The sequence below is a fragment of the Spea bombifrons genome, chromosome 5 (assembly GCF_027358695.1).
Source record: "Spea bombifrons isolate aSpeBom1 chromosome 5, aSpeBom1.2.pri, whole genome shotgun sequence".
Classification (NCBI taxonomy): Eukaryota; Metazoa; Chordata; class Amphibia; order Anura; family Pelobatidae; genus Spea; species Spea bombifrons.
Genome location: NC_071091.1, coordinates 78,278,655 through 78,291,225, shown reverse-complemented (window position 1 = coordinate 78,291,225; position 12,571 = coordinate 78,278,655). Strand labels below are relative to the sequence as shown.

Here is a 12,571-nt window from a genome sequence, read left to right as displayed (position 1 = left end):
GCTCCCCTACCCGGACCTTGAACATACTATCCAGGAACAAAAAGGACTTATTACTTCAGACAATCTGGGTTAAGTTCCTAGTCATGGACAACAAACCTAAAACCATACTACTGTAGAAGATAAAACATTATTAGTGATTTTTTTTTGTGTTTGCAAGATTAATAGCAGACGTTGACAACAGCACACTGTTAATAGCTGCCCTTCTCCCACCTTCCGCGTTACTTAGGAGTTATATTAGAAGAATAGCTGATATGGTAGGATGACATTCATTTGAACACCGCTTGGAGTTCAGCAACGCACCCTCTTTCTGGGCACTGTCCTGTTGTCCTAGGTAGCTGCCCCAATATCACACTTTTACAGGCAGCGGGGAGCATAGGCCTATTGGGGAGATGATTCTCGTGAATAAACTGCCACAACAGCAAGAATGCCTGCAAGAATCTAGGACAAATGTGAAGGTTGCACTGAAATCTATGCTGTACGTTTCATGTCCCTCACATCACTGGTGAGGCTTTCACACCCTAAGCAGGTGGAACAGATAATGTGTTATAAACGATAACAATAACGCCATTTGGTTATTATTAACATCAGAAGTAAAGTAATTGTAAAAATGTAGTAGGGGCCTTCATCAGACCCTCATCTTGTCTTGATTCAGGACAGCCATACGCCAATCCTATGCAAGTTTAAATCCGCTCTCAGTATTAGCTTCTACCACTTCTGCTGGGAATCTGTTCTATTTATCTAGCACCCGTTCATGAACTGATGAAATATAGAGCGAAACTGTCACTAAAGTACATCGTTTACAACGGCCTGTTTCTTCTCTTCATAATCCAACAGTTAAAAAAATAAAAACATGATTGATGGTACGGTAGAGAAATGATTGACAGTACAGTTCCTGTAAAGATTTGTGCTGTCACTTGACTTCCAGGTTTATAATTAAGGCAGCGGTAACAGACGTAAAAAAGGGGGCATAGACGCACATGCGTGGGGGGGGCTTCACAAATGTACAGGCGTGGGGAGGGGCGCACAGACGTACAATCGCAATAATCAACTATCAACAATATTTTTTTTAGTGTCATCTGTAAATCTGCACACATTTCAGGACTCACTGCTGCAAAAGAAAACACCCAATAAAGTGTTTGGTATGTTCCTAACAACAGGAACATGTGTTTAACATGTTTCTAAATACTCTATTACACGGCCACGCTGTCAAAGAGAAGCCTACAAGAAAACTTTGCTGACTTGCACGTGAATTTTTTTTTTTCTTCAAACTTCACTCCCCCAACCGCTTTTATCCCCAGCTATACGGGGTTAATTTTCTGGGGTAGTGAAGGAGGAGGGAATGGCTGCACATGTGTAGTTTATATCCCAGTCTTCACCTGCTGGGTCTGATTCAGAGGATTAGCCAAACTGAAAAAAAAAAATCCCATTACAAAAGAAAAGTTCCCAGTACAAAGAAATGCCACAAAACTGTTAGGAAAACAAGCATCATTGTTAGTTTTATGTCATCATATTATGTTATTCCTTGGCTACAATATTTAAAAACCGCAACTCTTCGCTGAAATGACAACTTTTTGAGTTTCTTTTATCGCAAGTCACTATGACTTTAATTGTAATGCAAGGAAGTTTTACCGGGTGGGAAGTAAATAAAAAATGGAACTGCCTCCTGTCAGAAGTGGTAGGGCATTTAAACATGCGTATGAGGAGACCAGGCGCTGATTAATGTCTGAGTCTTTACATCAGCAAAGGCGGCCACTTTAGATGGGCCGAATGCTTCTTATCTGCCCTCACATTGTGTTTATGAGGGGGGGGGAAAGTGATGCTTTTGAGGTAAACCGTTCCCCATCTACGCAGAAGGAACCGGAGGCAGTGAGAAGCGCAGCCCGCGCATTATATTTGTGGCTTCAGGAAATCTTGTTCGGTGGGAGAGCACAGGGGGAGAAGGGGAGGCTGTTTCAGAGGAATGTCTCTGTTTTACAACCCTTGCAAGCTGCAGCTTGGCCGTTGAACAAAAGCAGTTTCTGTTTTTCAGCTGCCAGTGCGGAGCAAAAGGAGTGGGGGAGGTGTAGGCGGGATCCAGGCGAAATCAGGTCTCCCCTCCCCCGGCCAGGAGCTTCAGTGACTCAGGCTAAGAGTGTCTAGCCCCCTCCGAGAGGCCGGATATGAGCCACCAATCCCCGGAGCAAACAAATGGAAGGCATGGAGTAAAATAAAGCGCTCACAGCCACGTCTTCCACCAAATAGCTGAGTCTTTTTTTTTTTTTTACACATTAAGCAATTTATGGTTCGGGGTATGACTTCACCAACTGGCAAATACATCCAAAGTCTCCTCCCTCCGCTATCTTGTTTCCTCTCTGTCACAAAGGATGAAAGCTGCGGTGTGTGTGTCAGGCTGGAGGGACAACAAAAGTTTATGAGGGAAGCAGAACGGGCAGGACAGAGACCGCCGAGCTCTTTGCCCGCCAATTTCTAATGAGGACAAGGGACCACCAACCGTGCGCACAGCGCCAGGTGTATACCCGTCCTGTCACTAAAGCACAGCTGGCCGGGCTTCTATGGAGCAATTCCGGCGCGCAGTTCTTAATGTATACTAACTGACACTACCACATGAAGAATGTCGCGCCAGAATTGTATGTTAAACATAGTATCCCCCTCGTAGACTGTGGCGAGAACTTGGATCCAATAAACTGTCACACGCGGGGGGAGCAACATCCCGCCATTTCCCTGGTCTGAGGAAACCACTTGTAGCTGCACTCGCGGGTGCCGTGTTACTGTAATAAAAAGATAACGTTCACCAAGAATTCCACGCAACGCGCGTGAATATTGCAGCAGCGTGTAGCTGCAGGCACTTTTGTCCCGGCAGCAAGGGGTTAGCAGTGCCGCAGTCACGATTTGCCCCGGCGTGCGAAATGCGGCAGGATTGCTTAAGTCGGTTACGAAGAATGAGACTGTCACGCGTTTCTATAGCAAAGCAGGAAGCAGCTGAGTCCAGAAACATCGCACACGGAGGCTTCTCCGGCAAGTTTTCGAGCATGTGCGCTGCTGATGACACTGTCTGCATTGTGTCACCCCGCGTCTCAAAGCGATCTCTCCTTCCATCGCTGAGTAAACGCGTAACAGATATGTCCTGAATCAGAACTATGCGCATTTTAAGAGTCATGAAACCTCCTACTTCGGGAGACAGCTGCGGCGCACACACATCGCTTATTTTTAGATAAGCCTCGCTTTAACGTATCATCCGATCCATCATATTCTCTATATAACGCAATGTATGGGGAGGATCTTAAGGAATCTTTATGATTCTATAGATCGACTCTCTTTAAATCCCCTTCCCCCATGCAAGGCGTTAAAGTGAATGCCTATCTCTCGGTATAAAGTTTTAACCCCCCTTCTCAAACAACATAGATACTTCTTTCCTTTGTCTTTTCTCCCAGCGGTATGAGGAGTCGGTTTTGGGAGAATAGATTGGGGGCGGGGGGGAGTAGTTGGATCATCCCGTAGCAACAGGAGACAGAGGAGAGAGGCAGCTGTCAAAAGAGAAAGAATTAAAGAGAGGAGGAGGAGGGGGGATCAGGAGCCGCCTCTGCAGTTTAATGATCAAACGGCTGTCTGGGAAAGAAAGAAAATAACAGGAAGCAGCTAAATCACTGAAGCTCCCCCTGCAGCCTATACAGTGTCAAAAGCCCAGACTGTCTGCGAGCGAGAAGAGGGGGGGACCGGCGAGGGGATTTTCGTAGCTCCGCCCCCTGCGAGGGTGTCTGACTCTCTGACAGTCACTGGGAGGGTGTGAGAGCGCAGAGCTTTCTTACAAACCATTACTCATTAGTATAAGGGGGAGGGAGAGGATTACACTACATCTACCTCTCTCTTTCTTTAACCTCAGCTGCCTCATTGTGGGACCAGGCTGGACGGGGGTGAGAGAGGGAACGGGCTCATCACCCGCAGGGAAACTTTTTAAGAGAAGCTGCAGCAGCAGCAGCGAGAGCCGCTAACAAAGCCCGGGACATAGCGTACATACACACACATCCAAGCGATCTGGTATCTGTGGACACGGGGGGAGCTTTAAATAACGCCGTGCGGTACCGATCTCGCCATGAAAGCTAAGAAAGGTAAGGGGTACTCCGGGGGCATGAGGGTCGGGGCAGCGGAGTGGGTAGAAAGTTTGTCGTGGGCTCCGTGCGGATGGAGGTGATGCGGTTTGTAGACAGCAGCGCGGAGTTGCTGTCTGGACGTTTTGTTTTGCCCCTGACACGCTGTCAAAGAGCCCGGGTGCCCACCCGTGACTGCACGCCTTAACACGGGTGACGTGCTTACAGCTTGTTCTCACCCGAGAATACATGTTAACCCTTTAAGGGCAGAGGTGGGCAAAGCATCGATTGATTGACCCGTTTTGCGTTCGCGGAGACGTTACGTGAAGTTACCGAGCGTTGCCCGGGACTCCTAGCAGGAGAGTGACATGTGGGTCCTGGCTTTGAGAAAGTAATTTGGCAGGAGCCCGGATGATGTCACGGTGTGGTCAGGCGCTGTCCTGGCAGATCGGGGTCAGGGCGGCATTCCTTCCCTCCTGGCGAAAGTTTCACGCGAACACCAGGAGTACAACAAAGAAGTTGGGAAACGTGGCTCCGCCGCCAGCGCACTTGTGGAGGAACAAAGAAACTTGGAGCACGAGGGGGGTCACTCCAGCCACATGTTAGCCACAAAGGCAGACAAGCCCCGGCTATGGACCACGGCTAGTGTACTAAGCCTGCTAATGCCCCTTTGGGTTACCCGGTCCCCCCCTGGAACTTTAAAGTCTCGATCCGTTTTCGCGGATCGTGTCTTTGTTTGGGATCCAGACCCGCATTCCAGGGGAAGGGTCGGTAACTTCCAGGCTTCTCGGATCACTTGGCTTTATGTCTCGTGCATTTTCTTAGTCACTCGTGGAAATGCTGCAATAAGCTGCAGCCGAGTCCCGAAGTTGTGAAACTTTCCCCCCCGCAGTGACTGCAGCAGGCAGGCGCTCACAAGTTGGGATTCTTTTGTTCCCCGATCACCATGTGCTCTGGCCGGTGACGTCACAGAGCGCTGCTCTTACATGCAACACTTCTGTTTACAAATACTTAGGAACTTTGCTAACAACTAACTTTCCCCCAAAATCTTTATATCCAAGTTATTTGATGTTTAGGTCCAGACTTTTTGGACACAAAGGGTGACACTATCAACATAAACGACCTGTATGAGTTTAGATACATTTGAAGTTAACCCTTTAGGAGTTAAGTGCGTTTTATCCCCCCCCCCCCACACACACTAGCTGTACTGGATCTTGCAAACTTTGCCCTGGTTTTTGTGAAATGTGCCATGTGAATGAGACTGTGTCTGCTCAGCATTGTTGGGGCAGAAGACAGCAGGGCACGTTGGAAAGACAGGAACAGGGTGACAGGGAGGGGGCAGTACTGCTGACAGATCAGGATGTGAGGAAGTGCCTGCAGATGGTTCAAAACTTTTTTCAAGCAGTTAGAACAAAGACTACCCCCCCTTCCACCCCAGCCCCCACCTCTCACATCCACCACCATTTGGACATGTTTGGAGCTTTTGTTCTGTATGGTGATGGTCTCTCCTTTCTCTCCATGCAATGAAAGTGTTAACCTATAATGAAAAGTATTACTTACCCATACATGGCACCTAAGTCAGATGTTTTTGTGCTATTTTGGCACAAGGAGTGTAATTTGTTAAGGTGCCAGCCTCCAAAGGGAATGCATTTTTTTATGTATGTGTGCGTGGAAAGTCCCCTGATTTTTGTATTTTTTTGTATTATTACCCCCCTTTAAAAAAAAAAAAAAAAAATGCAAGCATCATGAGTCTCTCAATTTCTTTAGTTATTTTGTTCATATACGTTCCCAGTCAATAAAATAAATATCAAATAAGAGTTTTACTTTACTTTATTGATAAACATAGTCAATCGTACAAAACATGGGGCAAAACAGTTTTCTGTTTCTTTGCCAAATGACTTGACCTTAAAACCATGAACTCATCCATTTTTGACATAACGAAAGCATCATTTTTGTGAATCGCATTGGTTTCCTACTGAGTCACGTCCACTTTGTGTGGGATTTCGGCCTCCCATTTGGCGAAAGTGCTTAACTTACCAAACTAAATGAGAGGAAATATTTAACTCCTTCTATGCTTTGACATTTATAGGATGGTTGACAAATATTTATTTTCTAAGTTTAGGCCTTTTCAAAATGCCTCTAAGCGAAGATTATTTTGGGTCTGTGCTGTTAAGGGTTAATCTCTGTGCAGGCCTTCTGTGATTTTTATCCAACTTCCTCCTTTCATAAATTATGACATCTGTCAGTGTCAGATTTGAACCTTGCTATGCTGATGGATACACACAGGAAGGTCCGCATAGAAAACATTGCACATGTGTGTTTATTGTTATTGTTTGCTATGTAGCGCCACCATATTCCACAGCGCTGTACAATGGGTGATATTTTGTGCAATGATTTCTATGGGCACCTTAACTTAAAAAAAAAACGTGATATTAGATTCTGTGTTGGGGCGCAAATCACATTTATTATTTATTACTATTATTAACCTGTAATAATGTGCTCATATGACACATCTGGCACTAATGCTTCTACAATTTCCTAATTCCTGAGTTTGGAAAATGGCAAAAAAGTTTTAGGGGTCATGGTGTGAAAGACCTAATAGTTACCCATACCCACAAAACATTGCTGGAGGGATGAGGCAAGCTGTTTCAAGTTGTGGCATTCATAGGGTTAAAGTCCAATATCTTTAACAAGTTAAAAAATGTGTTATGTTTACTTTTGAAGAAGGAGGTTACATTTCTTTATTTTATTGGAGCTATTGTGGTCTCTCAAGTAGTGCTGATATAAACCACTTGGTTATGTGATTTAACCCTTAGTGTGCACCTTGTTGCTTTGATATGCCAAATTACTTTTTGACGTCGCACCCTTCTGTTTTATCGCCGTCCGTCGGGAGGAGGCCAGGCTTCTTCTTTGTTGCATGAAAGCTTTTCTAGGTGTTTTTTGACTTGTATAAATAATAATTGAAACGTTCTGTCGGAGCTATTGACTTTAGCCCTGATAAGAGCTCTGACTCCAGTGTTTTTAGTCTGAGCGATTTCCTGCTGGGTTAGAAGTCACAAAGCTTTCCTTCTTCGTGAATCTGTTTAGATTGCATTCTCTGTTTGTTTTCACGTTTGACAGACGTTACTTACAAATGCCCCCTAATGTAGGTTTATTTTGGGTGCCGGACAGAATCTAGAAAACTTCCCAAAGTCTTTTGTTTAAAATTGAAACCTAACAGAAAACCACTTAAAGGTGCTGTTCCACTAACTCTGCCCTAGGAGGCATCAACCTGGCTACGTTAGAATGCTTTATGTGACCAAACCTCCAGAAGGAAATGACAGTTCTAAGCTATATGAAACATACTGAAAGAGTTAATGAATAACTTGTCTGAGTGGAACACGCTGTATATTTGTCTCTAACCAAAACCAGTTGAGCTTTGTGTTTTGGATCATACAGAATGGAGCGCTTAAAATTTGTCACCTGAAGTAACGCAGCTGTCTTATTTCTGCCGGTTTCAAACATTTACTTACCATTTTCTGGTCGGCGAACCAGGAGATAAAAGCTAGTTGTGTTGTAGCAGCCACGTGACTGAACACCTGCGCTGTATGAACATATCTTGTAACTGTATGGGCAATTGTGTGTGTATATATATCATGATATGCATAAAGCAATCTGGTAGAGATAGTGGAGAGTAAACCAATGCTTGAACGATTATATCTTATCAAAAGTTGTCCTACGTGTAGAGTTGGCTACACAAGGTATCGTAGTATCAGTGACTATACCGTTTGGAAACAATGTACAAGATTTGTGTTTTGAATACAATTTTAAAGAGCATATAAAGCTAAGTTTATAGATGTGAGTGATTAAAATATGGATATAGCACTCATTCTCTCAACGGGGCAGCGTTGCTTAAGGAAATCTGAATACACAATGATTCACAGCAACATAACAGATGTGATCGTGCTCCATTTCTATGACGTAAAGCATTGCGCCGCTGTTTGATACATTTTAACCCTATGTTTGATTGCCATATGTGAATGGCTTGCCATTTCTGGTGTTAACCATTGTGTAGTTTTTCAGACTATTTAACTTCTGCAAAAAATAATTTTTTTTTTTTTGTTCGTTTTTTTAGTACAACCATTAAACCATTAAACCATTTACTGGCCAGTGCTAGATGCGGTTACTATTGATGCCAATGTGTATTGGGATACGATTTGTTCTATAGCTTGGGCAGGCGGTGTTTTCATGGAAAGGTTTAATGGAACAAAAATTCCTATCCCCTGGAATGCAGATCTTATCGCCTGGTACTGTGACAGATCCATTCTGCTTCACATTAGACGTATCTCACAGTAGGGTTATGATTGATGGGAGGTGTTCCTTGCTACTTTGTGATGAGTTAAAGACCCGTCCTTCTCTTGTCTATTTGCTAACATATTTGTATCCAATGTAAGAAGGATGTTTTCTGTAATGCGAATGATTGCACAATCTGTTTGACACAGACAGATGTAGTCACAACAAAATTTGCTTGCTTACGCAGGGTCTGCATGGTGTGTGTACTGTGTGTATAAATATATATTACATTTTAACTTTGAGCTCTTTTGAGTACCCAGATGTGCTATAAGTCATACAACATTTAAGGTAGTTGTCTCAAAAATTGTAAAAATATATATTATTTTTTTGGTAGACATAAATAATGGTTTCTGCCAGTTTAATGATGATCTTGTTTCTGTCTCTGGTTTAGTGCCTCTTTCAGGCAGCGAGACTGAGGATGATGATGGTCTGGATATCCCACTGGATCTCTCCTCCACTGCTGGTTCAGGGAAGAGGAGAAGGCGTGGAAACCTTCCTAAAGAATCAGTGCAGATCCTGCGAGATTGGCTTTATGAGCATCGCTATAACGCTTACCCCTCTGAGCAAGAGAAAGCACTCCTGTCCCGTCAAACACATCTCTCAACACTACAGGTATAGAGAAGTGCTTTTGGAAATGACTTCTACTCTATGTAGGACAACCTTAGGAGGAATTATTGCCTTCCCGTGTTTGTCACTGTTGTATTAATAACGGGCCAGAAGGCAAAGAGGAAAAAGGGAAGCTGAAATACTAAACGTTAGCTTCCATCCGTATGTGACGGAATGTAATGGAGAACGGAATACATGCGTGTAGCTGTCTGTACAGCGGTTGTATCTGCAGGTGGTAGCAACGGGAACCGGTGACAACCTTGGTGTCTGCTTGCCCCAAGATAACACTTTTTTTAATCCTTTTCAATTGACCGTTATATAAATCTAGGTACAGCCAAGGCCAAATGTGAGGTTTTTATCCCTAAATAAGTGAGGGCCTTATGAATTATTCTTTGTTTGGGGCAATGTAAGTTCTCAAGGTAATTGTTGCAGGGTACAGCAATTTACATGACACATCAGCATGTGAGGTCAGTGAACCCGGTAGATGGGAGACCTGCGATTCTCAATCAGTGGCGTTGTATAGAAAGAGAATCGTTAAGTCAGTGTTTGGAACTTATTTGTTCTTTTTTTTTTTTATGGTTGGAGAGAGAATTTTCATTAAACGATATGAGAATGTATTTGGATTTCCAATTCAGAAAAAAGTTCAGATCAACTCATTTTTGAAGGAAAATTATGTATTTCACCATTTCCTGATGTCTCGGATCTTGTTTGTATGAATTTCAACAGCCAGAATTTACTGTTGGAGTCTAAAACGTCTGTCTATATTCCTCCTAAATATGTCTGTCTGGCCCATAAATTACACACACATCCAGCAGTCTTTGGTCTGGGTTAACCTTAAAGAAAGTGGTGGGGTGGGGGGGGTGTTCAGACGAGCAGGTTTAACTTTTACTACATAGTATCTGCCTTGAAGCCCCATATCCTTCCAGTGTCAGAAAGCTGGTAAGGTTAACTCGCTCAAGGTCTGAGTGAGGTAATCGAGCACATTGCCGGTAGCACACAGAGTCCCGCAGCACAAGTGAGTCATAGAGCTCTCTGATCAAAAGACAAACAACATCTTGTTTCAAAGGGAGATTTCCCACCATTAGCCTAAGGTATGGGAAATAACATGCAAGAAACATTAAGAAAGAAAGGTGTTCGGTGGCTTCGTGAGTTTAAACTTCCTGGGGCTCTTTTAGGCTGGGCTTTTTGTGTGTGTCGGTCTGACAGCCACTCCATTGTGTAAGATGAAAGTGGTTGGCGTATTGGCACATAATTAAACAACAAGGACCTGATTGTCAGTCCTTTTATTAATCAGGTATTTCAGTAAAGTTTTGCAAGCGATAAAATACACCTATGGCGATACAGACACTTCTAAGATTGGCACACACAAAGCTTCTTCTTGATTCCTTACTCAGAGTTTTGCAGAATTTGTGGTTTTGTTATGAAAGGCCATTGAACAGGTGAGCCTTTCTATATGTTCAGTGCCTCCATAAGGACTACTTGTATGTGTGTGTATATAATTGTATATCTGCCCCCCCACTAGCTTTTAAATATAGGGATACTATGAACTGCTAACCTGTTGCAGAGATAATGACTTTGACATTTTTTATTTTTCTAGGTTTGCAATTGGTTTATCAACGCTCGCCGCAGACTTTTGCCGGACATGCTAAGAAAGGATGGGAAGGACCCCAATCAGTTCACAATATCCCGGAAGGGGGCTAAAATAACTGATGTGATACAAATGGATTCTCCAACAGGCACCAAACCATACATTCCGACTATTGATGAAAACTCATTTCAGTTCAGTACGACCGTTTCTAACCAGAGCTCAGGGAAGTTGCTGGCTAAACTGTCTCCTCAGCAGTCTCTGTTGGCTCGTCCATCCGTCATATGTCATACCACTGTAACATCGCTAAATGATGCCCCTTTCAACTTCACTCACGTGTTGAACGCTGGACAAATCCCAGAGCAGCAGTTGCAGACTGAGATGAACACCTTTACAGAGACCTCATTTGTATGCCATGAAGATACAAGTAAACTCGGACAAAACACAAGTGCACAGAGTGGACTCTTCAACACTCCGCCACCTACCCCGCCAGATCACAACCAAGATTTCAGTGGCTTCCAGTTATTGGTCGACGTTGCTCTCAAACAGGCGGCAGAAATGGAGCTACTGGCCAAGCATGTGGCTTAACATCTTTCTCTGCTAAGACTTTGAAACTGTTCACATTTCTTTTTGAACTGCCCAGGTTGATATCCAGGACATATCTACATTATTTCAAACAATATATATATATATTTTTTCTATTCGTGTAATTTGCACACAGGATTGTCAAAAGTGAAGCTTTCTTGTAACAAAGGAGTCTTACCCCCTTTCAACTTACAAAGACTTTTTTTTTTTTTTTGGTTTTGGGAGGGGTTCATATGCGGAGACTGTTTTCTGGCCTTACTGTCATAAACTGTGACTATATCATTGCCTTCTCAGTTGCCATCTGTGGACAAAGTTGCCATTGACTTGCTCAAAATCTTGCAGTGATTAACACAAACTCAGGGGTGAAGGTTAATACTAATATCTGTGTGTGATATATATATATATATATATATATATATATATATATATATATATATATATATATATATATATATATCCAATGTTAGTATGTCATTCCACAGTTTCTAAAGATATTGCTACTGTAGAAACAACAGGCTTTATGTTTCTGGGTAGAGTTTCATAAATGTGAGATTTCCCAAAATTGTGACTTTTTTTTTTCTTTTTTGTTTGTTTTTTTTTCTTTTTTAAGAAAAAAACCCTTTTTTGGTACCTTTCAGACTGTGCAATATTTAGTGAAAAGATAGACCTCTTTTTATCATTCCAGAGCAGCAGAACATGCTCGCATACTGTCTACCACACTTTTTTTTTTATTTTTTTGTCCCCCACATTGTAATAAAATATTTTTGTTTAAGGTAATGTAAAGTGTTTGTTTTGTTACCTGGGAATGGCATTAGAATACTGTGTAACTGGATACCATTCCCATCTGGAATATTAACTGTTATGTACATTTTTTGACATGTATTATTTTTTGTATGCCTTTGTAATATAGAAAATAACAAATGAAAATCCTAGCGTGGTTTGTTTGTTTTTTTTTGTTTGTTTTTATGTTAATTTTGTTTGTAACCTGCTACAAAAACCATACATGAGTTATATAGATTCCCATCTCATCAAGGCAAACGTGAGAACAGCATAAGCTGCTTACAGACTGGGGAATGCATGTGTTAATTAATGGTGTCTCTCCCAGGGGTCACTAGCTGTGTAACATTCTTCAGATGTTTGAACATAGCACTAGAACAGTATGTTATGCTATGTGAACAAAGTCTGGGAATCTTAAAGAGACAGTACCATCAACAAAAATATGAATTTTTCATTTAATTTGGGTATAAATCATCTATAACGTTGTTCGTTCTGTTCACTAAACTATTTTATGTGCTACATTTTTATTTATTTGGAGATACTACGCTCATTGTGTTAGGGAACAAGTAAGAACAGGGAAATGTTTTGTAGCAGCAAAATG

General features: G+C 42.5%; 1 protein-coding gene across 1 annotated transcript; it reads left to right on the top strand.

Moving 5' to 3' along the window:
- The first annotated feature begins 3,665 nt into the window (after positions 1 to 3,665).
- TGIF1 (TGFB induced factor homeobox 1) lies at positions 3,666 to 11,593 on the top strand. The gene is made up of 3 exons (XM_053468106.1): positions 3,666 to 4,106; positions 8,809 to 9,029; positions 10,621 to 11,593. The coding sequence occupies exons 1-3, from the start codon at positions 4,091 to 4,093 to the stop codon at positions 11,194 to 11,196; spliced, it is 813 nt and encodes a 270-aa protein (XP_053324081.1). The 5' UTR covers positions 3,666 to 4,090; the 3' UTR covers positions 11,197 to 11,593.
- The last annotated feature ends 978 nt before the right edge of the window (positions 11,594 to 12,571 follow it).

Coding starts and splice junctions, on each gene's coding strand:
- TGIF1 (XM_053468106.1), top strand. Junction 9,030..10,620: donor CACATCTCTCAACACTACAG/GTATAGAGAAGT, acceptor TTATTTTTCTAG/GTTTGCAATTGGTTTATCAA.